This window comes from Podarcis cretensis (genome assembly GCF_951804945.1).
Source record: "Podarcis cretensis genome assembly, chromosome: 12".
NCBI classification, from domain to species: Eukaryota; Metazoa; Chordata; class Lepidosauria; order Squamata; family Lacertidae; genus Podarcis; species Podarcis cretensis.
This window is the reverse complement of record NC_137181.1, coordinates 31,299,146-31,321,873: the sequence shown is the minus strand read 5'-3', so window position 1 is coordinate 31,321,873 and position 22,728 is coordinate 31,299,146. Positions and strand designations below refer to the sequence as shown.

General features: G+C 38.7%; 1 protein-coding gene across 6 annotated transcripts in view; it reads right to left on the bottom strand.

Moving 5' to 3' along the window:
- The window catches only part of PHF14 (PHD finger protein 14), a 128,048-nt gene that overhangs the window by 10,986 nt on the left and 94,334 nt on the right, over positions 1–22,728 (bottom strand). For 4 of the 6 annotated variants that reach the window (XM_079948235.1, XM_079948239.1, XM_079948232.1 and 1 more), the window contains one exon: positions 19,074–19,187. The exons of the other annotated variants lie outside the window; for them this stretch is intronic. In XM_079948235.1, the coding sequence (XP_079804361.1) occupies positions 19,074–19,187 (114 nt within the window). The remainder of the gene's footprint in view (positions 1–19,073; positions 19,188–22,728) is intronic. 6 annotated transcript variants of the gene reach the window in all.

The following is a 22,728-nucleotide window of genomic DNA, read 5'->3' as shown; positions in this document are numbered from 1 at the left end:
ACTCGGACTTGCTATTCTTGGACCTGAAGGATTCCCTTAGAAGGAACAGATCAGGTCCCTCTTTATTAGAATTCACAAACAATGAAGTCGTCTTTCATTCATTTATTTAACAAAATTAATATACTAACTGATTGTAAAAACAAAACAAAACAAAAACAAGCAAAAGAACCCAAGAACCCTCTAACCATGTCAAAGAATGTGGGACTCTATTTCCTTTCCTCTTGTTGCTAGTAGAGTGTTCTTTCTGGTGCTTGCAGTTGTTCGCGATTATAGAATACACTTTCCCCTCTAGAGGACGACCCTCTGAGCACTTCCTTCTATATGCCCAAGATGGTGTTAAAGAATGGGGAAAGGGAGGGAGAGCCTGCTGCTGTGAAAAGTGGGGGAAAGAATCTGAAGCTGGGAGCCTAAGGGAGATGCTATCTATCACACTGAAAAACCAAGTCGAATTAAAAACCTTCCCTGCAAGATTGCAATCAGTCAGTCAATTGCCCACTGATGGAGCCCTTCAAATGATGGTGGGTATTAAGCTGCAGTGATGGGCGGTCATTTTAATTTCCCATAGTGTCCTGGGGTGACACAACATCAGGGGAATTGTGGGAAATTAAAATGGTCGCTTGTATGAGAGAGTTGAGGTGCCAGAAACTGTACAAAGGCACTGATGCTGAGTGTGCAGGCTGCTTTGATCACACTGTTCCCCAATATTTGAGATTCTTAAATTTTAAAAATGTCCACCTGCAATTATGTTAGAATGCTATGTTAGTCTGCTATATCACAACCACACTGGCATGATGTGTTAATGTATGGGCGTAGCCAGGATTTTTGTTGGGGAGGGCAGCCAAAGTTGCTGAGCTCATTAGTGCAAGCAGGGACAGCTGCAGGCAGGAATTCTGCATTGCAGGGGGTTGGACTAGATGACCCTCAAGGTCTCTATAATTCATTGATTCTATGTCTGTACCTTCAGCACAGAATCCTACTCCACCACAATTGACACTTTCATTTCCAAGTATAAAGGGGGACAGCACTGCATAGGAAATATAAAATTATCTCAATTATTAAGCAAGTTGCCCATACCAGGGGAGAAAATAGGGGAAATATGCAGAGTGCATGGCTCTGACCAAAATTAATTAGAATTTTAATGTTTTACAATTCCACTATAATTCTTGAAATGGTGCATTTATTTCATAGTAATAAACACTCAGATCATTAAGTAAAGTTCAAAATCTGTGTTACGCGCTACATTTAGCAACCTTTGGCTGCTTTCTTCTGTCTTTCTTGATTCAGTTTTCCAATGCATTGGATAAGCAATTGAGGAACACAATTAAATGTCCTGATGCTGCATATTTGGAATTCTTATTTCATTTACTATAAAGGGCAATTAATTTACGATTCTACATTGAATTCCCACTTTGGTGGGCAATGATAGATGCCAAAATGAACTTACTGGAAACACTTCATTAAATTTACTGTAAAAAGAACTGTAGGGGATTTTTTTTTGTACCGGGGAAAAAACCCTCCCTTTATTAAATAAGATAAAGGCTGAAGCTGTACAATAAATTTAGAGCAACTTGTGATGGACAGGCCCTGAGTCTACCTCCTGTTGACCCAGTAACCAATGGAAACTGGTGAGTCTAACAGCCAATCAGGAGAAAGAAAGAGAGAGGAATTTAAGTTAGATGCTGACAGTTTAACAGATTGATAGGGACTGTCTGAGACAGTGCAGGCAGGGATTGCCTGTGGGTTAGAAGGGACCTGTGATTAGAGACAGGGATGGGCAGAAGGGGGTCTCTGGCTATCTGAAAGTACTCAGATAGGATTTATCTGTCAGTGGGGACAGATAGTGAACTGGCTCTCAGTGGGATGGCTTCATTGGTAGAAAAGAGGACTCTCAGTCTCAGGGTTGTGGGTTCGAGCCTCACCTGGGACAAAAGATTCCTTCATTGCAAGAGGCTGAACTAGATGACCCTTGTGGTCCTTTCCACCTCTACAATTCTATGATTCTAAAGATAGGGACATTCTGTAGGCAGACAAGGTTGTATCTACCTGGGATTGTAAAAGGGACTGTGTTTTATAGGTAGTGTAGGACAACGGCCATCCTAGAAAGAACTGATCTGTCCAGTGACAGGTTTAAAGCATAAAGTAAAGGAAGATCTTAAAAATCTCTGCAAAGAGTGTGTGCTTGAAACAAAGTGTTGAGCCTTTCAAAAGTAACCTCTGTGCTATAGCCTCATTGAGTATGAACAGTGCTTTTTTCTAGAAAAATGTTTAGGGGTACTCTCATTTTGACTGAAGAAAATCACCATTTTATAGTTCAAATCGGGAAAAATAAATACAGTAAATGGACAAAAGTACAAAGATTCACAAAATGTTTAGGGGTATGCGTACCCCTGCGTCCCCCCCAGAAAAAGCACCGAGTATAAACAAATAAAAGTTCTAGTTTCTAATCAACATGCAGTGGGGGCCAGTGAAATATTTTGAAATATATTGGAAGAGCTTATACTGAGATAAATAAGGCAGACACTGCAAGAGCCATTACAGGCCAAAGGAGTCACAGAATGGGAAGACCTTAAAAAAACCTCAGTTTCACCAGACACCACCATCTTTTCCCTTTCTTCCAGCCTTCACTATGTTAGCAAAACCAATAAAGGGCAAAACTAAATAGTGAGCAGGGAAAACTGCTCTTAAATCAGTTTCTATTTAAGAACAAGTGGTTTAAGATCATGTTGTTTTAGTTATTGTTATACACATAATGTATGAGGTGAAACAGCAAGGTATTCTTGTGCCACTAGGATGGATTATCAGTTAGAATAATTAAAAATAATGTATTGGTGGTAATTCAATTTCTAACTAAACACTTTCCAATGGGGAAAAATCTAGATTAATTTTAAATGCAGATCTATAATCTAGTCAAATCCACAATACATTAAAAGGTCCTCAGTATAGTTTCTACAAGCCTGGTTGGCTTACAGTGAAGGAAATGAACAGCATGTATCCTTATGAATATATGATGTAATATTGCCATGGGATTAAGTTTCAAAAATGCAAGGTAATAATGCTTATTTTCAGATCAGCATTTTATTATTTATAAGTTAGGGCGGGGGAATTGACTTAATTTGAAAACTGTCTGTTAATGTTTATAGGAAGAGATATAACAGTACTTTGTTGAGTAGTTTCATTATCTGTAACAACTGCAGAATCAGAGAACAATTAAAATTGGAACAACATGGGCCTCTGCATAATGACTGAATATTTGCTATCCTGTCCTTAACCATGGAAGGAGGAAAAATTAAGAAACAGATAAAAGGGTAATGAGAGGTGGGAAGGGGTTGAGACTGGGAAATCAAGCTTTTAAAAACATTTCAGCTGGTCAAGGAGTCAGACAGAAAAGCAGGCAGCTGCAGTTGACGTTTTAGGGGCAAGAGGCAAAACGGACTCCAAAATGCAGTTCATGTGCCATTAGCTGCTTCAAGCAATTCCTTTGCTTTTGAAATGCCAATTCTAGGAGTTGCACTGCTGAATCATCAATACCAGGTAGAGAGCAGGCTTTCCAAAATGTAAAACCAGTTGCATAGCAACTAAGGCAGCGTATCAAATCTGAACTGTACGATTCTCATTTAGCTGCATGATACTCATTTAAATTAATGGAAGGAATTTAGGAAGGAATTAGTGCAGTGCAGAAATATAGCTGTTTCCAAGATTCCTGCCAGCACTCAAGCTAGTGCAAACACTTTCAGTGACCAAGGACTCATGTACACACCCATGTATACTCTTTCCTCTAATCAAGAATCAGAATTGTTGGAAATACAGATAGCAAGAAAAGAATAAGAGTATGGGAGTTTCACACAGTGCTTACACAGTTGTCAAATATTATTATGCAAAATTTGTCTCTTAAAGTCTTGTGAATATACCCATGTATTCATGCATACTCTGTCAAACGTAAAATATTGCTATTTTTAATGCAATCAATCATAAGCTAAATGAATGGTTGAATGTTTGAATGAATGCTTGTTCTGCTGAAATGGCTGAGAGCCGTTGACGGTTCTCTCAAATAAACAGGACTTTGTCTTTAAAAACCAAGAAGTGAGCTACCTTCGTTAAAAGTTAACAAGGCATGAATTGGCTGAAATTGCAGAGTCAAGGTAGTAGCCATACAACAGCTACTTGACTAATCTGGCGACCCCTGTAGTCATAATGGCAACTTGCCTGCCATATAAATTTGAACAGAGAAAACAGGCTGTGAGGAGTGAAGAACTAGAGGCAGGAACAGTACAAGATCTCTGGGAACAGAATTTTTTTTGGTAAAAACCTCTGCAGCACCTCAAGTGGCAGTGTGAAGCTTCTACCAATCATCCAGCTCTAACCATCTCTCTGCGCTGCTAGATTTGCCCATCTAATTAGACAGAGCAACTATCTTTGGTTGCTACATCCCTTCAGAGCCTATGCATGTGTAAATCTTAAGAGCTCTTGAATAGGGAAAATTAATAAATCGTTAAAACGAAACTGGTACCATTGTGCTGGGCTCTGGGCTTTCCTCTTCTGATCCTGGGTTACATACATTACACACTGATGTCAGTAACACTACTGAGTGCTAGTGCTGGAGCTCTCATTTTCACCACTAAGGCTCAGGCACTCAGCTATAAATGTGAAACAAGTTTTTAAGCACAGACAAACAGGGCTCAAGTTAGAACCCAAAACGTAAGATTTCCAGCCACTGAACAACTGTGATGTCTTTACAGTATCAGGTGAAGACCTATTAATTTTAGCTCTTAAAATGTTGTTGATCTGTTTCAACTGAATGCTGCTTTTATAGGATTGATGTTTTTCATTTAGTTGAATGTATTAGTTATTTTATGGTAATTTAAATATACTGTAAGGTACTCTGGTCATGTATTTGAAGGGTGGGATATAAATCTAAATAAGAAACAAACAAAAATACTAACAGAAGCAACAGAAAAACCTTATAGCACTGTCCCTGTTGCAACTCCTCTGAATGCTTGATTTCTCTCCCTCCCTCTCTCTTTCTCGGTAACTTAAAAGTTGCAGTTAAATAAAACTCAAACCCGTTTGGGACTATGCTGGCTGCAGTACATATAGAACATCCTTTGTATAAAAACAAAAGAAAGGTTCTCCTTTTCCCCTTCTTTCCTACCTCTTGGGTTTCAACAAAATACTTCATTAGAATACTGGTGTTTAATTTTGCTAAATCCCAAAAGAATACAAGCATGCACATGTCAACTTAATGAACACTGATCAAAAGAAGAATTGAGCTCTCGTGAGAATTCTTTTTTCCAAAAGTGGCCTTGACAGTCCCAAGAGTATCATTTTTATGTCAACTGATAAATGAACAAGATAGCGAAGAAGTTGTGACTGCTGAATGAGAAGAAAGAAGGGCAGGAGACCACATCTGTCACAGAGAATATATACTCCTCCTGTCTAATAAATATGCATTAACTTCATCACCAGATTCTCAAATAATGGCTCATTCCATTTTTAAATGACCTGAACAATTCAGCTGGTCTTTATTTATTTTTTCTGGCTATGATGCTATTAGAAACCTCAACAGAAATTAAGTATGGTACAATATAGTGTACCACTGACTAACTTAAAACCACGTAGGATAAATGTCACATGCATTAAATGCTCCCAAAAACACTAACAAAATTCTTGGTGTTTTCAATTTATTTCCTAGTCTCCAGACAAAAACCCTCAGGGGAGCCTGCCTGACACTTCATCTGTGACATAAGTTTTAAGGGTTCACTGAATTTCAGGCTGATCTTCGTACCCAGAAGTGTAACAGAACTCAATCCATTCACAAACAAATTTTCCCAACACAGCGTTATATAATCCTTACTTTTGTCTTACATTCAGGGGGAAAAACACAACTTCAAGTAGAATTTTGTAGGTTGCTGTGTAACGAACAGCTGCCATTTTTAAAAGGTACTTTCCACTGATGTGATTAGCTGGCTTATGATCTACAGTTTTAGATAATGACCTTGTAATATCAAAATGAACTTCACTTTAATCATGGCATTGCATTCTTTCTCCAGCTCCCCTGCCTCAGCAATGAAGCATTCCAAGAAACCTCACATGGAGTTTAGAAGAAGAAGAAAATGTGGATCAAAAGCAATGTCCACTTGCTTTCCAAAGAGAACAGAGAGCTTTCCAAAATTGTAGGTTGCCAACAGTTGACATCAGAATGGGGTTTCTAGTCCAAACAAGCATCTTTAGTTCTACAGTGCAAGCTCAGGATTCTAACGCTACTGAATAAGTACAACCACAACTAGCTGAGAGAAGAGATAGGCTGCTAGAAGGAAGATACAATCACAGGTCCCTCTCTAGAGAGAAAAAGAGCATCCTGGGATTCTGGGTGACTTTCCCATATGTGGTTTTATGCATGTGGTCATGTCCCACATGGTTGTGTAACATGGCAGGCTAGAAAGCTTCCCTAAGAACAGAGATATTCATGAATCATAAGATCTAATTTTGACAGGAAGGAAGAAACAACTGCAGCGTTTGTATTTTTGAGGATTTTGAGTGCATGAAATGATTACAGGCTTTGCAGGTATCACTTGTGGAAATAGAAGACCTACTTTCAGAAACAAAAGTAAGTGTTATATATCTCCAAATTGCAAACTTTCAGAAAAATCTACCCAAGTGCTATCTTTGATTTAACTGAAAAACCTCCTGCTGAAGCGTCAAAGCCAAAGAGCAGGCAGTGGTCTAGTACAGACACTGGCTGTGATCCAGCAAGCGAGCACTGCTAAGCACAGCCAGTGCTTCCCCACTGTTAGCTATTCAATGGCTTGCTTACGCCATTCTTGGCTTTCCATGACAGCCAGTGAGACTTGGCTACACATAATGTTCTCTAGCTTGCAGCCACTACAATTAAGACTGCTATTTACTGATGCTTTTGTACAGTTTTCAGTAACTACATGCGGATACAAACAATATATTTAATAACACAAATTAAATGATTGGGTGGTTATGTATGCGGTTTGATGTGACTTGATGATACCAAATCTAAATAAGGATCCAGAGGTAAATACAATTTCGCTGTTACTAGAATTATGCACTTCCATGACAGAACAAGTATATTATACCTATAGCACTAAAAACGCTCACTTTTCACAACAGATGTAATATCAACTATTTCAAAGCGCTTTCCAGGTATGTGTTGGACCCAAAAGAAAATAAACTTGAGATTTTATTAGCTTCACTGAGACTATTGAATGCACTTAAGTTTGCAAACTCTTGGCATTCTGCTATGTTATGTTTACTTTTTCATCCATACAATCTACAAGGTTGTTTACTAGTATAGTATTTGACTATTGTACTATTAAAAGCCATAATAAAACACAGTAAGAGCACAACATATTCACAGGATATAGACAACTAATTGACTACTGACTCAAATATTCCAGTTAACATTATTGCTTTTGCCTTTTGAACCAGTTGAAGTTTCCACCTAGCTGTTGCTTGATATATTATAAGTGAGATTCAAATCCAAAGCGTTAATTCATGACCCATCCTAACCTTTGAGTGAAGGGTGAAAGCTATGGTTAAATGCATGCATTAATTTTTACTTGGTCTTAATCTGTTATGGGTTCTTATCACTTTGCATTCACATGTGCTTTTGGAGGGAGGTTTTAACAAATCAAATGACAGCACTTTATTGCAAATTAAACGAATTAGAAGAAAAAATGGAAAGTTGAAAGAGATGGAATTTAGACAAGCAAGATAGGCGTTTTGTATCTCTCTGCCTTATTCATTAATACATTACACGATGCTGCAAAGATGTGTCAATGTTTTCTTTACAACGTGCCCAGTATTATAAGGAATCAAAGCAGTATAGCTCCTACTGCCAGTATAGGTCTTTAAGTGCCATGAGTAATTATTAAGCACACAAAGTGAATACAAAAGTCTGATTAGGAACAGCAACAGCAATACAGCAACTTGGCTGCTTAGTGTTTGTTTAAGTTTTCCTCTCTGTTGTGGAACTTGATGGTCTTTTACTGTTCGTTATATAAGCGTAGGTGGCATCAGTAAGGAGACACATTAATTGCTTTTGACTCAAGGTTTGAAGTGTACATAATTTCAAGAGTCTAAATGATTTTAGATTAAATCTGTTGATACAGAGTTGTTTAAACTGTTTGTATCATGGTATAATTATAAGCTTTAACTATCAGCAGGTAGCACTATTATTCTATTGAGTGCCTGTCTATAGAACAAAGATGAATATTAGGGTCAATTAAAATAATAGTACAGGTAACATGCCACAGCTCTCTAATTTTACAGCATTCCAGGGCTTTTTTTCAGCAGGAACTCACAGGAACTCAATTTCTGCACCTCTCAGTTAGGGGGCAGTGCCATTATAAGAAAACAAAGGAGGTACCTCTTTTTCTAGAAAATAGCACGGGTGTTGCCAGAGGTTTAAAGTGGAATGTATGCTTGTTTGAAAGTGGCCCTGTGCCAGAAATGCACTTTGTGTGCCAAGTTCATAGATATCAAGGCAGGTGTATGCTCTCTGACATGTAAGGTATACATGTGGGGAACAATATTCTTATGGGGTGCTTCCAAAGAAGTGACAATAATCATGGATGAATGAGAAGGTTGGACCACATCAGAATAATAATAATTTGAAATGACTTTCCATTCCTATTTCCAAAGGACTACCTTTCATTATTGGGTGGGTTCAGGGTGCGGTGAATGAATCCCTGTGTGCTTTGGCTGCCTTGAAAGAGGCAATAGTGCAGCCACTCCCAAAAAACAAAACACCTTGGACCCGACTGTATTTATTGACTATGCCGCCCCCAAGTTGCAAAATATCCCCAGATCTGGTAGGTCAGTAAGTCGCCTGTCCTGGATGTGGTTTCACTCTCCCTGAAGTAGCAAAGTGTGAAGTTTGAGGTGAAACTGGATCCAGTTCTGTCACTGGAGGTGCAGGTACCCTTGATGACTAGGATTGCTTTTTATTACTGTGGGCTGGCAAGTTCTAAAGAAGCCCACTCTGCAATAACTCACAACAGGGCTTTTAGTGTGGCTGCCCCTGTTCTGTGGAATATCACGCCCATTGAGATATGCATGTGCCCACTATCTGCACTGAACTAAAGACATATTCGCTCCAACAAGTTTTCCTAGCTGGATAAATGAGTCTTTACAGTAAGTATCTACTTGTTAGGATTTTAGTTTTGTTTTAAATGTTATCTGTTAACAATAATTATTATAGTGTTCTGCACAGAACAGCCAATTTATTGGATTCACTTAGGTTACAATACTCCCCAGTATTAATGGGAACACTTGATGATACTTTGCCGTGATATAGACATGGGTGACTTGAGACTTTTGGGGAATACATCTGGAAATCTAAAGAACTGCCGTGAGAATCACAAGACACTCATTTCACAGAAGCAAAAGTAGCTCAGAACATCCCTTGCAAAGTCAGGCAAACTAATAGAGATCTGAAGAGGTAGAACTCTTTTCCCTCAACAATAAATGGTGTTCCACTACTCTTTCACTCATATATAGCCTTAAAATGGATTTATTCACTATTAAACAGAGAGTGACACAGCCCTCTTTTATTCTAAGAAGAAATAAAAATGTATGCTGAAACCTTTAGCTACTGATTATGCTCTATTAAACAAATTTCATTGCCTTATCATAGTAATTAATTTTTCTGCATCACATTAATAGTATTCTTATCATTACTGAAATGATAATGCAGTTTGAAAACAGAAACTGCCACATGATCAGTTATATTATTCTTGACACCATAGACACAAAACTTCTTCTTTTTTAATGCTACAGTAAGACTGGTACCATTGCATTTGGATCGCTGCTGGTTACTTCAATACCAAACAATGCTTGTAGATGGGCAATATTTCAAAGTGTTGTGTATTTTCCAAAGCAGATACATTGTGAAAACTACCTAAAGAAAGTAGCAGAATTTTTCAATTTTTAAAAATACTTATTTCTCAAATATTTTTGTCAAGCTAAAATATCACCTAATATTGTAGAAGCTAATTAAGATAGTACTACCTTCTTAGGCAAACACAGATCACAGGCAGCCTGAGGATATTAATTACATTGGTAAATTTCACTAAGAGCGGGAATGATGCTTGTGATGAGTAAGGCTGAAAGGGTGCCGAGATATATTATTGGCAGGCAAAATTTCATTAAATGAACAGTCAACGTCTTACGAAAGCAGAGGGTGAGAAAGGTGATAAATCATGAACCTTGAAAGGCCAACCCAGTTCCTGAAGAAAAAATGGTATAGCCTTATCAGAGGCCACTGACTGACACTGCCTACACTGCCTATGGATTAATTAATACTACTCCATATCATTATTACAATTAACTGGTTGGGTAACATCTAATCCTTGGGTGCACGTGAATAAGCTCTTTTGATGCCAGGCACTGAGATAAAGAAAACAGAATAAAATGAATGAATAATATCAGAACGTACACCCTCATTCCCTTGGAAGACATGATTCAGGTAAAGGTAAAGGTAAAGGGACCCCTGACCATTAGGTCCAGTCGTGGCCGACTGTAGGGTTGCGGCGCTCATCTCGCTTTATTGGCCAAGGGAGCCGGCGTACAGCTTCCGGGTCATGTGGCCAGCATGACTAAGCCGCTTCTGGCACACCACAGCAGCACACAGAAACACCATTTACCTACCCACCGGAGCGGTACCTATTTATCTACTTGCACTTGACGTGCTTTCGAACTGCTAGGTTGGCAGGAGCAGGGACCGAGCAATGGGAGCTCACCCCGTTGCAGGGATTCGAACCGCTGACCTTCTGATCGGCAAGTCCTAGGCTCTATGGTGTAACCCACAGAGCCACCCGCGTCCCTAACATGATCCAGGTAAGGTAAAATAAAACAGTAATGATAAAGCAGCCTGCAAGAACCGCAACAGAAGTAGCTTTAGTTTAAAGCATAATTGCAACCAGAGCCCACCATTTTGTGCCCAGAAATCTAATCCTCCCATAAAATGTCTTGGTTAGAGCTGCTGGTTAAGTGAAGAGGGCAGTCTGTCTGCATCTCTGCAGCGTGCCATAACTTTCTCTCACCATTGAAGAGGTACGACTAAGGGTGATACCCATGGAGACGGGAGTGGACTTCCACATGCATGGCAGGACTTTACCTTCAACTCCTTCCTTTAGTCCCCTCTGATCCTCTAAATCTGCAACCTTGTGGGGCATCGAAGGTTGCAGGGGACAGGAGAGGAAGTGGGAAGTCTTGTCCTATGCACAGATCTCTTTTCTACAAATGAGCTGACAATATTGGATGTCGCCATAGTTCATAGCTGTTAACTTACAGATTTGAAAATAAGGGACCAGCAGCCTTGAAAATAAGGGACCAGCAGCCAAAATAAGGGACCTGCAGCCTCACCTGTTCCAGGCACTCCAGTCTTCCTGTCCTCCTGCAGTCTGGTCAAACTCATGTTGGTAGCTTCGAGAACACTGTCCAACCAACTTTGTAACCAGAGGTTCAACTGAATAGAATCTGAATCACATGCACCACAAGGCCTATGCAGCCTCAACTTAAGATGGCTCCCCGGCCTGGCTTTGCACTGCAAAGTTTGCAGCAGCACATGCAACAAAATGGCGTCCAGCATTCAAAAAACCCCTCAGCTTGCATTAACTAGCCACACACAAGGCATGCAAGCTCCACCCCCCAGTCGTTCTTAGACTTCGTATTGGGTGAGCAACGCAGCCAAGCAACACAGTTGGAGCCTCCCTCCTCCCTGGTCGGCAGGGAGGGAGGGAGAGGAGCTGCTTCCTTTGAAATTTAAGGGGCATCATTTAAGGGACATTTAAGGGACATCTATCAATAAGGGACAGCAGCGGGACATGGCGCTGGAATAAGGGACTGTCCCTTCAAATAAGGGACGCTTGACAGCTATGCCATAGTTTCTAATTAAACCTGAGCACTGACATTTCATTAAAAAAACCCAACAAAAAATGAAAGATACACCAAGTCTAGGGATGTTGGTGCCCACATAACTGTACTCACATAGACCTTATAATTTCAACCTGCCTGGAAAAGGGATTAACACTTTATTTATTCAATTTCTAGCAGGATTCGGTGTATTATTTTAACAGAGCAACTGAAAATCCCACTACAGATCCATTTTAACTTTCATTCGTCCTTTCTTTTAAAGCTATACATAAATTCCTTGCTACTAAACACATATATGGCAATGGTGGGGTTAAACTTGTCACAGACATTTTAATACTGAAGATTTCATTTAATTTATGGCAGATATATTTTCAAGGAGGAAAATGCTGATGCTATCTTGGTTATAAGCTTTGCCAGTGAAATGATTTATAGTTTTTTTTTTCTTTCCATGCAGTATCAGAATAAGACCGTTCCTTGAGAGCAATGAATTATAGCTGACACTTCAAACCTATTTTGTCTGTATCTTCTACTTCAGAAAAATGAGAAAACATAAATATTTATTCTATATATATAGAAGAGACACAAGACTCTGATAAAAATGATTCATTATGGGATGATGAGTAATTGTTACCTATGCCATTGTCAGAATAACAAAGGGCATAACAGATTTGGCCATTTTTAATTGGAAGATACCAAAGATTACTGAACAAAACAGCAATAATTTCATAATACTAGAATGATAGTATTAGCATAATGAAACTCTAAAGAGCACAGGAATTGAGTTATTTAATGCACATGTTGAACAAGTGACATAGGACACAATGCCATTACAGAGAAGAAAGATATCACTCTGTGTACCAGAACTAACGTCTACACATTACTGGACGTTAGCAAACTTATTTATTATGAACTTATTTATTATCAAGAATGCTCTGGAATAGTTTTCTTGGAACTGTTATGGTACAATCATAGCTCAGTGGGAGAGTGTCATGTTTTACATGAATAAGCTCTTAAACTCAATCCCTGGCAACTCCAGGTAAAAGGACAGGTTAGAAGGTGATGTGGAAGACCTACTTAAATACCTACATACAGTGGTGCCTCGCAAGATGAAATTAATCCATTCCGTGAGGCTCTTCGTATAGCGGTTTTTTCGTCTTGCGAAGCAAGCCCATTGACAGCTTAGCGGATTAGCGCTATTAGCAGTTTAGCGGCTTTTAGCGATCAGCTGTTAAGCGGCTTATCAGCGGATCAGGAAAAGGGGGGAAAAGGGGGGGGAACCCGCAGGAACTCGCAAGACATTTTCGTCTTGCGAAGCAAGCCCATAGGGAAATTCGTTTTGCGAAGCGCCTCCAAAACAGAAAACCCTTTCGTCTAGCGGGTTTTCCGTCTTGCGAGGCGCTCGTCTTGCGGGGCACCACTGTATTGTATTGTAATACATTTTCAAGCAACTTCTTCTTTTTGCTTTTTTGGATTTCATTTCTTTCCCTTGTTTGTCCACTAAAAATTTTCAATAAAATATTTTTAAAACAACTCTTGTGATTTTCATTCATCTTTCCTCAGGTGTGGCCAGTGGAAGGACTTTTTGACTTCCTGTTTGGTTTGTGGCATGTTTCTTGGCTCACTTACTTGTACCAACCAGATTTATCTACTGTGCAAAGGTCTTTCTGTATGGCATACTGGATTGCATAAATTGATCTCTGGATGCTGATTCCCCTGACTTGCTAGAGGGGAACCAACTAAGGGGAGGGTTTTTTTGGTCCTTTTCAGCACCAGGAGTTACATCATGTTTACATTTCGTACTCGAGAACCAAATCTTGTTACCCACAGTGGCCAAGCAGATGCTTCCTGGAGGCCCAAATGCAGAGCACGAGATAACTCTCCCATTGTTGCCCCCAGTAATTGCTGTTCAGAGACAAAATTCTATTGATTCTGAAGGTTTGATGCAGCCATCTTCATGAATTGTCTAATCCCCTTCTTTGTGGCCATCATCACTTCTTGTGGGAATGAATTTCGTAATTTGATTACAAGCTTCCTGACAATAATGATCTTTCAGGTGTGGGAGAGGCTCTTAAACTTCTGCTTGTTAGTTTCATTACATAATCCTGAATTCTAGTATTATGAGAGAGTAACACTATCCATTCTTTTCCCCATGCATAATTTTTTAAACCCCACAATGTCTCCAGATGGTTTGCGGGGGTTTTTAGCAGCAACAATAACAGTAACTTTACAAGCAGCCCACAGAAAAGTAAATGTAGACGAATACTCCTAGGCTATGGATGGGTATGAGCCTTTCTCTCATATATATATATATATATATATATATATATATATATCACACCGGTTAAGTCATTCATTGTGTGCTGAAGGGCTCACTTAAATTCTTGTGGGACAGTAAGGAAAACAAGAATGGTTGTGTTTTCATTCCAAGTTCTCTCATTATCAGACCACACATGAGAAATCAGACAATTCTAGTATAAATTTTCCAAGGCATATCTTTATCTGATCCAGGAGAACTTGACAGATTATCAATCAGAAAGAATACTCCAAAATTATTAGCATTTAACATTCTTAATTGCCTGCATAGCTTTAACTATACAATAGATGTTTGTGTCATCTAAATAGAATGCACTATAACATTCCATGAAATATGATTTCTAACCAATGAATGCCAATTTCTATTTGCCTTTAATTTCCTCTCAATACTAAGTTCATCAGAGTGTGACAATTAATTAACTTAATTAAGCTAACAATTATGCTCTTTCATAGGTCAATATGTAGAGCTACTCAGATTAATAGCACAGCTTGTAAAGTTAATCTTCTTGTATAATGCAAATGACACTAAGTCATGTATTAAATACCTCCTTGAGTAATAGAAGAAATTGGACTAAGTGTACTTTAAAGAAAGGCAGAGACTGTGAAAAGGTTAAATAAAGACAAACGCCCCGGATTTGTGAAAATGTTTTAACAGAAGTAATTCATATTTAAACTAGAAGTCTTCCAATTCAGCTACCTCAGCTTAAACATGCATACTAATAAATTAACTTGCAAAGCAATATTGTTTTTTCTTGCTTTCTCATACATTTTTTATTAAAATGATTGCTGTAACACAATTTCGAGTTGCTTTTTATCATTTAAAAAGAACACAACAGCATTCTAAATGGGGGAAGAGGGAAACTGATTTTTTAAGAAGAGGTACATGACTAAGAAAACCAAACTAAACCAAACCAAACTGCAATTTCATTCATTACAGGCAGAGAGATGAGTTAAAAGCTGCAAGTCGAAAGGGCAGGAAATCCATCTACGGTTAGTGGCTGGCCCTTCATGGCTCAATTTTAGTCCCATCTTCCTTACTGTACCATAATGCATGAATAGAAGATACATGCATGATAGAAATAGTGATAGAAATAGTGTTGATGTGTGAAGGCAGAAATAGTGTTGATGTGTGAAGGCAGAAATACTTGTTATATAGTAAGTCAATATATTTATATCCAGCCCTCCAAATAAACATTTCCAGGATGGCTGAGAAACTAATGTTGAGTAGAAACAACTGTCCTTTAAAATGCTGATTCCAATTAACAGAGCAGATAATATTTGTGCTAACTTTTGCTCAGAGTAGAAACATAGAAATTAATGTGGTATGGAATACTCTACTGATTGCCAGACTGGTTTATGCTCACCATTGGAAATGTTAAGATATATATTTGAAACTAGAATGGCTGGAAAAATTATGGGACTCTCTTTAATTCGTTAAACCGTAAATCTCCAGATGCATTTAAACTTTTTAATGAAATATAGAACCCAGTAGAGGTATATTTTAATATAAAGAACACCATGTCACTGGATTATGGTTGATGTGACTGGTTAAACCCTATATAGAGCTTAATATTCTGTCTATTGTAAATAACTTTTAATAACTTTTTTTACTAACTTTTACTAACTTTTACTCAGGAGTAGACCCATTGAAATTAATGGCCATGAGTAACTTTGGCCCATTAACTTCAATGGGTCTACTCCTGAGTAAAAGTTAGTTGACTACAAACCTTGTCAAGTTAATATCATAATTCTTATTACTGTGCAGCTGACAAGGCAGAGCATTTATTCTTATCAATTTATCACAGATTAATCTAGGTAGGTTATAATCATTTTGGACCAAGGAAGTAAAGAGGCCAGTGGGGACTTCTAACCATATAATGTCTATTCAGATTTTAACAGATCATGCTAGGTGCCAGTCTCCTATGGGTTAAAGGAGAGAGATAAAGAGGACAGACAAGGTCAAGTTTGCATATAACCCTAAGCTGTGGTTTATTTAGCAAACCACAAGTGAACCACAAATTGTCCCACAGCAAGGTCTACGGGAGGGGGGAGGGTGTTTAGCGAGGTCTACAGAAATGTGGGTGTTAGTGAACAAAGGAAGCAGGGGCACAGGCCCTAGTAATAATAATATGAATGCTAAAGGTCCTTGTTAGCTATTAGCTCAGTTGCTTAGATATTATGGAATATTATGTTTTTTGTGTGTGTTTTTTTAGAAAAGCTTGGTTTCTAAGTTATGGGGCTGTTGACATGCTATGGGGCTGTTGACAGGTTCAGCTGGGAAAGGGATTCATAGCAGCAGTGAATTGTCAAGAAAGCACATGTGAATTCTGTGGTTATCAATGTGCTATGAGAATAATGTTCATGAGTAGTGTGTGTATTTGCATGTTGGGGGAGAAAGTGTAGACACCAAAAAATTAAGTCTTCCAATTTCCAATCACTTCTATAGAGGTTTTTTTGTGATATGTTCTAATATTACCACAACAGATGTAGAAAATTTATATTTAGAACCGCACAGTAAAATCAAGTTTGGGCAGTACAACGCTATTTGTATTCTCCACTCAATACTAGAAAGAAATACCTTCATCTTCCAGTACTGGTACCAGAATTGTAAAATTGCACACAGTGATTGTAATCAAACCAGCAGAATGTAGCAATTAGTTACACCCATAAACCAGTGTAGAATAATATTTAAAACAGTATGAAACAATAGCAGAAATTACAACAAGAAATAAGTGTTATCATGCTGTACAGAACATAACAGATACTGCTTTCAGAAGTCATTTTGTAAATATAATCATTATTGAGATTTCTATTAGTTTTTGTAATTTAGTGTTCTGGCCTTACAGTGGAAATAATGGGGCAAGGATTTGTAGCTGGGATTTGTGTTTGCTTTTTAACATTTTCATTAATGGAAAGGAAGAGAAGAGCAGGAAAACTGCACAACTTAAAGGAAGAAGGGAATGTTGGCTTTTTGCAGACTGCAAGCAGTTAAAGAATATCATAAACACATGATGGTCAAGCCATGAAATGGGATATAAAATTTAGTGTGTGCTCTGTATCAAGTCACAAAGATTTTATCTGAAATATATTCTATTTTAATACACATTAAGGCCGCAGATGAGAAATGTTCTCAACAAAATTGGGGAAAGGATATACAGAGGGAAATTTCTCCAAAAGTTTGGTGTTTGCTTTTTTGCAACTGGAAGGCTGAGCTCAATGTTGAGAGAGGGGGAGAGAGAGGGGGGCAAGGGCATTAAACAAGATCTATTTATTTTGTTAACTGGACAATAGGGTAGAATAGACTAAGCTGGGGCATATGATCACTGGAAGGGGTAAAGATTTTATCTGTGCATTTGGCAACGGGTGTTTAGTTGCACTGCTCTTTTTAACATTAATTTGCACACAGAAAACACCACACGCATTTAAAATAGTTTTCTGCCTTGAAAAATAACCTGTTGAATCCATCCAATATTGCAGCTTTAACGGCTACAACTATAACTAAGCACAAAGAATGAAGGCCAACAGTGTAAAGGCCTGTTTTCCAGTCTCTCAAAGGTAAGAATTTTAAGTGAGGAACTTTTCAATTATAGCCCTGGAGAGAAACAAGGAAATGTAAGGAAGCCAAACCACAAGCCTAAAGGATGATAGGCAGCAATTGCCAATTCCAGCTTTCCGTGTACAAGGAACTCCAACATCAGACAGAGCTAGAATGAGGAGGATGATACAACCTCTAGCGAAGGGAGAGAACAGGACAGGACAGTAACTGTATTTGAGTGGCTTCAGGGTTGTTGTTGTTGTTGTTTAATAGCTCCAGACACTTAACAGTAGTAGAAAGAGGTTAAGGATGGAGTAGAAAGGTCAGTTCCTATTCAGTTCTATCCAGACAAGCTTGAGTGTAGGTGAGACGGCTGGCACACAAAAGTCCCTGTGCGCAACCCAAACCCTCACTTTCAACAGAGACCTATCCAGTCAATCCACTCCAGTTTATAAAACCAAAGTTTAATAGTTGGCCACTAAAATGTATAGATTTACGGATACCTTCCACCAGCATCCAAATGGTCCTCGCAGGAAACTTCTCAAATGATTCAAAAATACTTTTGTGGCTGAGCTGCAGATCTGTTCCTGTCAACCTCTCATCCCCCCACAGACAAGTACAAATGGGAGTCCCCAGAAAGCAAGGGTTTAGGATAGTACTAGAGTTATTTAATGTTGCTCTTCCTTCTTCCCAAGACTCTACTTACTCAACAATTCCTTTGGTGCTCAATTTGTTTTAGCACATTTACTTGCGCATTTTAGCCCTAAATCTATAGATTGAAGTTTCATTATTTCAGTGAATTCTTTTATTATACTTTGAAAGCTAAGAGTTTGGCTAAGTGAGAAGATTATAGCAGCCAGAAGTCATTGCCAAGCTTACCTTTCATCAGAATTCTGAAATCTATGTGGATAGATTTACTAAGTAAAATCCTCTGAGCTAGCTTTTTCATGACATGTAATTTCATCTCCAAAAACTGGTCTACTCAAGCAACATTATATGAGTGAACCTATGTGACTACTGTGGACATCAGAAATTGATTATACATGCTATCAAGTATTGGAAAATTGGATACCTGAGGAGAAGAGAAAGAGCAGAAAGAACAGCCTTCCTAAATGGTAGAATTCACCCAATTTTACTTCAGCACATGAACTTGTTTTATAGGTGGATAGTCACTTTCTGGGAAGCCTGACATGTGGTTTAGTTTCACTGCTTTCTTGAAACAGAATCAAACCAATACAAAAATAAATAATGAACAAGAATAGGAGAAAACCTCTTAAGAGTCCAATAGTCAGTTCATTAACAGAATAGACACGGGATGTCCTACCTCTTCTGGATATGTCTGTGCCACCGATACCAGCCGCTCAGAGCTACTTCTTGAGGTGGAGGGTACAACATTAGTTGAGGCCTCTGATACCACCTCATTTGACGGCTCGGAGTCCTGAGTGCAACAGAGACAAATAGACTCCTCAGTAGTGTGCTGAGGTGACTGAAGGTATGGACACAACAAATCTCTATATTTTGAAAATATATTCTAAGCTTCATTTTCCCCCTTTCTGTTAAACTGAAACCATTTAGCCACTGTTTAATCAAAGCATTACGCATGAAACATGGGAATTCTGCATCCCACCCCGTGGTATAAGGAACATGAATACAGTATGTATAGTTAGAATATAGTTATTAGGTATTTTCCCTCTGAACCTCAAATACATAGTTCAACAAGTAACTTCAAGGAAGTACTGAACAAACATGGTATTTAAATGTTGGATATTACTTTAATGATATTAAGAAGAATCCATTCCCCCAATTGTTCTAGAGTTTCTGAGTGTAATCTGAATTGGCCATAGGAATAAAACTTGATAGGAACTCAAGCTGTACTTGTGGCTAACACTCCATGTTAAGACTGAAGGCACAAGGGGAAAAAACTGGACTGGGGGGAACTTTACTACTATGCCAATTTATTGCTACAGGATCCATGATTGTAAAGGAATGGGAAACCTCTGAGATTTACTGCTCAAAAGTATAATATAACTTCTAGTTACCATTATAAGACTTTTAATGGCCTCCTGATAGTTTCTGCATTTATTAATGACCTGAATTTCTTCATGCAAAGTTTGCAATACCAGTATATTCTACTAGAAACAGGATCTTCAGAAAGAAGCGCCCTGTAAGAAATGTACAAGACTTCAACACTTTAGAGTTTTATATGAAGTCCCCCAGCCCCTTAAATGGAAGCAGAGTGAAATGTAGGAATTATCTGGGTGAGAGAATGCTAGTAGGATGCTCATGCAGCTCACTGGTTGCTATAGACATCCAGCTGCAGTGTGCATAAGAAAAATGAGAGTTTTAACAGTTCTGCTTCCTCGGTTGACTTCAAATCTGGAACAAAAATATTAATCTGCGACAAGGCGGTTGTTTGTTGCGTTGGTCCTTTCAAAGTTTTAGATGCAATTACAAAGAATGCAAGCTATGCACATGTGATTAATCACTTTACTTCCATGCAGTCATTCATTAGAAAGAAATCAAGTGATGCATTGCTGAGCTTTCCCCCTTCCCATAAAGAATCAACTCTGAAAATAAAAGGCAGGTTTTAATGACAGTGCTGTTCAATCAACTGTTTTCAACCGAACTGTGACACACATAAACTAGGCTTCAAATGAAAGTGAAGCAGAATGATCCACACACGTAAGAAGATCCAGCTGCCTGTGGACCTGCAGTTACAGATATCTGTTTCTTGCTAACACCAACACTCTCAGAAACACTTTCTCGTTCCACACGTCTTGTCAGCTATTGGAAAATGTAGGATTATCCAATTAATCCTTTGCACTTCTTTCCCAACCACATTTTAGGATGCTAATTTTGTCTGCACAGAGCCAATGTAGCAAATCTCATTCATGGAACATACATAAATTTATACATGGAATACAACTATACCACCAGCATTCATGCTTGTTTGTATGGATTTCGTACATGCTTGGGAGCTAAAGCAGGGGGAGCATCAACAACCCCACTAACTTCCTTTCAGCCAATGGAGCTAAACCAGCATTACTAAAGTATAGGACAATTTTATAAACATAAATATATAGCTTTAGTACCATACAAATACTTTCATTTGCATCATTCCATGGCAAAACTCTCACTTGTATATGGAAATATCCCTTACATAATTATTCAATCTATTTGTTTTGTTGCTTAAACAATGTAATGTTACATTTTATTCAAGAGAGAGTCATATTTTCTGAGCAGCATACTGAAGACTGTATATCTGCTACCGTGTATCTTGTTAATAGAAGATATTGCTGTTACAGGATAAGAGTTTTAACCTTTCAAGAAAAAATTGTGGGTTGTATCCAGAGTGCTATGCAGATGTTCCAAGGATTTGTTAGCACAATGGAACATTCTACCCTTCTCATCCCCTGTATGACCCCTACAGATGTTCTCCTAATCCTCCAGAGCAGATCTGAGAAGCGCAAGTGCAAATCCTTGCACTAATGGAACAAGTGCACTGCACACCCCTCTACATCTCAGGAACAACACAGAATAATGTAGAAAATATTTCGGGGGAAATTGGTCCATCAGTTCAATGCTGTTTACTCTGACTGGTAGCAGATTTTTCAGACTGGAGTCTTTCTCAGCCCTTCCTAGAGAGATGAGGTACTAAAAAGACCATTTGCATACAGTTTATTTGCTCTACCACTGTCCTACGGCCTTTACTCAAAGTAAATTGGATCTCATCTTAGCATCCCCTATTTGAGTTCAGGCTACCACTTTTGAGTTCCTACAGCCTCTCTTCTCCTGCGTCTAACAACCTCTGCAGGCCTTGTTTCCAGTGCAGACCTGCATTCCTTGCACGCCACCCAGAACGGAACAAGGCACACAAAAAACAAGTGGAATACAGCTATGTAAATTTATTCTTGGTGATTATGCCACACAGAATATTGTTAACTCTATGGATTACTTTTATGGCCTGAAAATGTTTGCTAGCTAGAAACCATATAACTAGCAACTTTTTAAGAGTGTCAAATGCCTACACTGGTGGCTGCTAACCAAAAGTAAGCGGAAGATTCTGTGTGCATGCAAAAATGCTCCTCCACTCCACCTCACCCAAGACTTCGGGTTTGCTACCTTTCCCCTTCTGGCTGCACCCCCATATATCATTGAATTTCACCGCACAGCGTCCTTGGAGCTTCAGAAGCTACTTTTCTAGGAGGGACAGGAATGCAACGGAAAAAGGGAATAGAAAAGCCTCCATGCAAGTTGATCGAATGAATTCTCAAATACATATCACAGAGAAGTGCTGATGCTCAATGGAAGACAACAAATGTGAAATTAATCCTGAATGGTCTGCAGGCAGAAAATAAAATCTGGATGTATGAAGTGCTAAGTAATATTAAACCTTAAAGCTCTCAAGGTAACTGCTTCTGGAAAAAAAGAGTAATAGCATGCTACAATACTCCTTTCACCTCTATTCAGGTCACAGTAAAAAGGTAAAGGATCCCTGGATGGTTGTCCAGTGAAAGGTGACTATGGGGTTGCGGCGCTCCTCTCACTTTCAGGCTTTGGGAGCCGGCATTTGTCCACAGACAGCTTTCCGGGTCATGTGGCCAGCATGACTAAACTGCTTCTAGCCAGCATGACTAAACTGCTTCTAGCACAATGGAACAGAGTACACAGAAACACCATTTACTTCCTGCCACAGTAGTACCTATTTATCTACTTGCACTGGCATGCTTTCGAACTGCTAGGTTGGCAGGAGCTGGGAAAGAGCAACGGGACTCATAGCAAGAAAACTTAGTGAGTAGGCTCTGAGGGGTCCATTAAAAGACAATACAGGTCAGCCCAAACCTAAGGATGTATGATAAGTCTGAAGTTATTTGTTTGTTCGTTTTGGTGCGTCCGGGGCATTTTTAAATTTGTAAGTTTTATTCAATATCAAGTCAACACTATTACATAACAAAGAGTCACTATACTGTGACCAATAT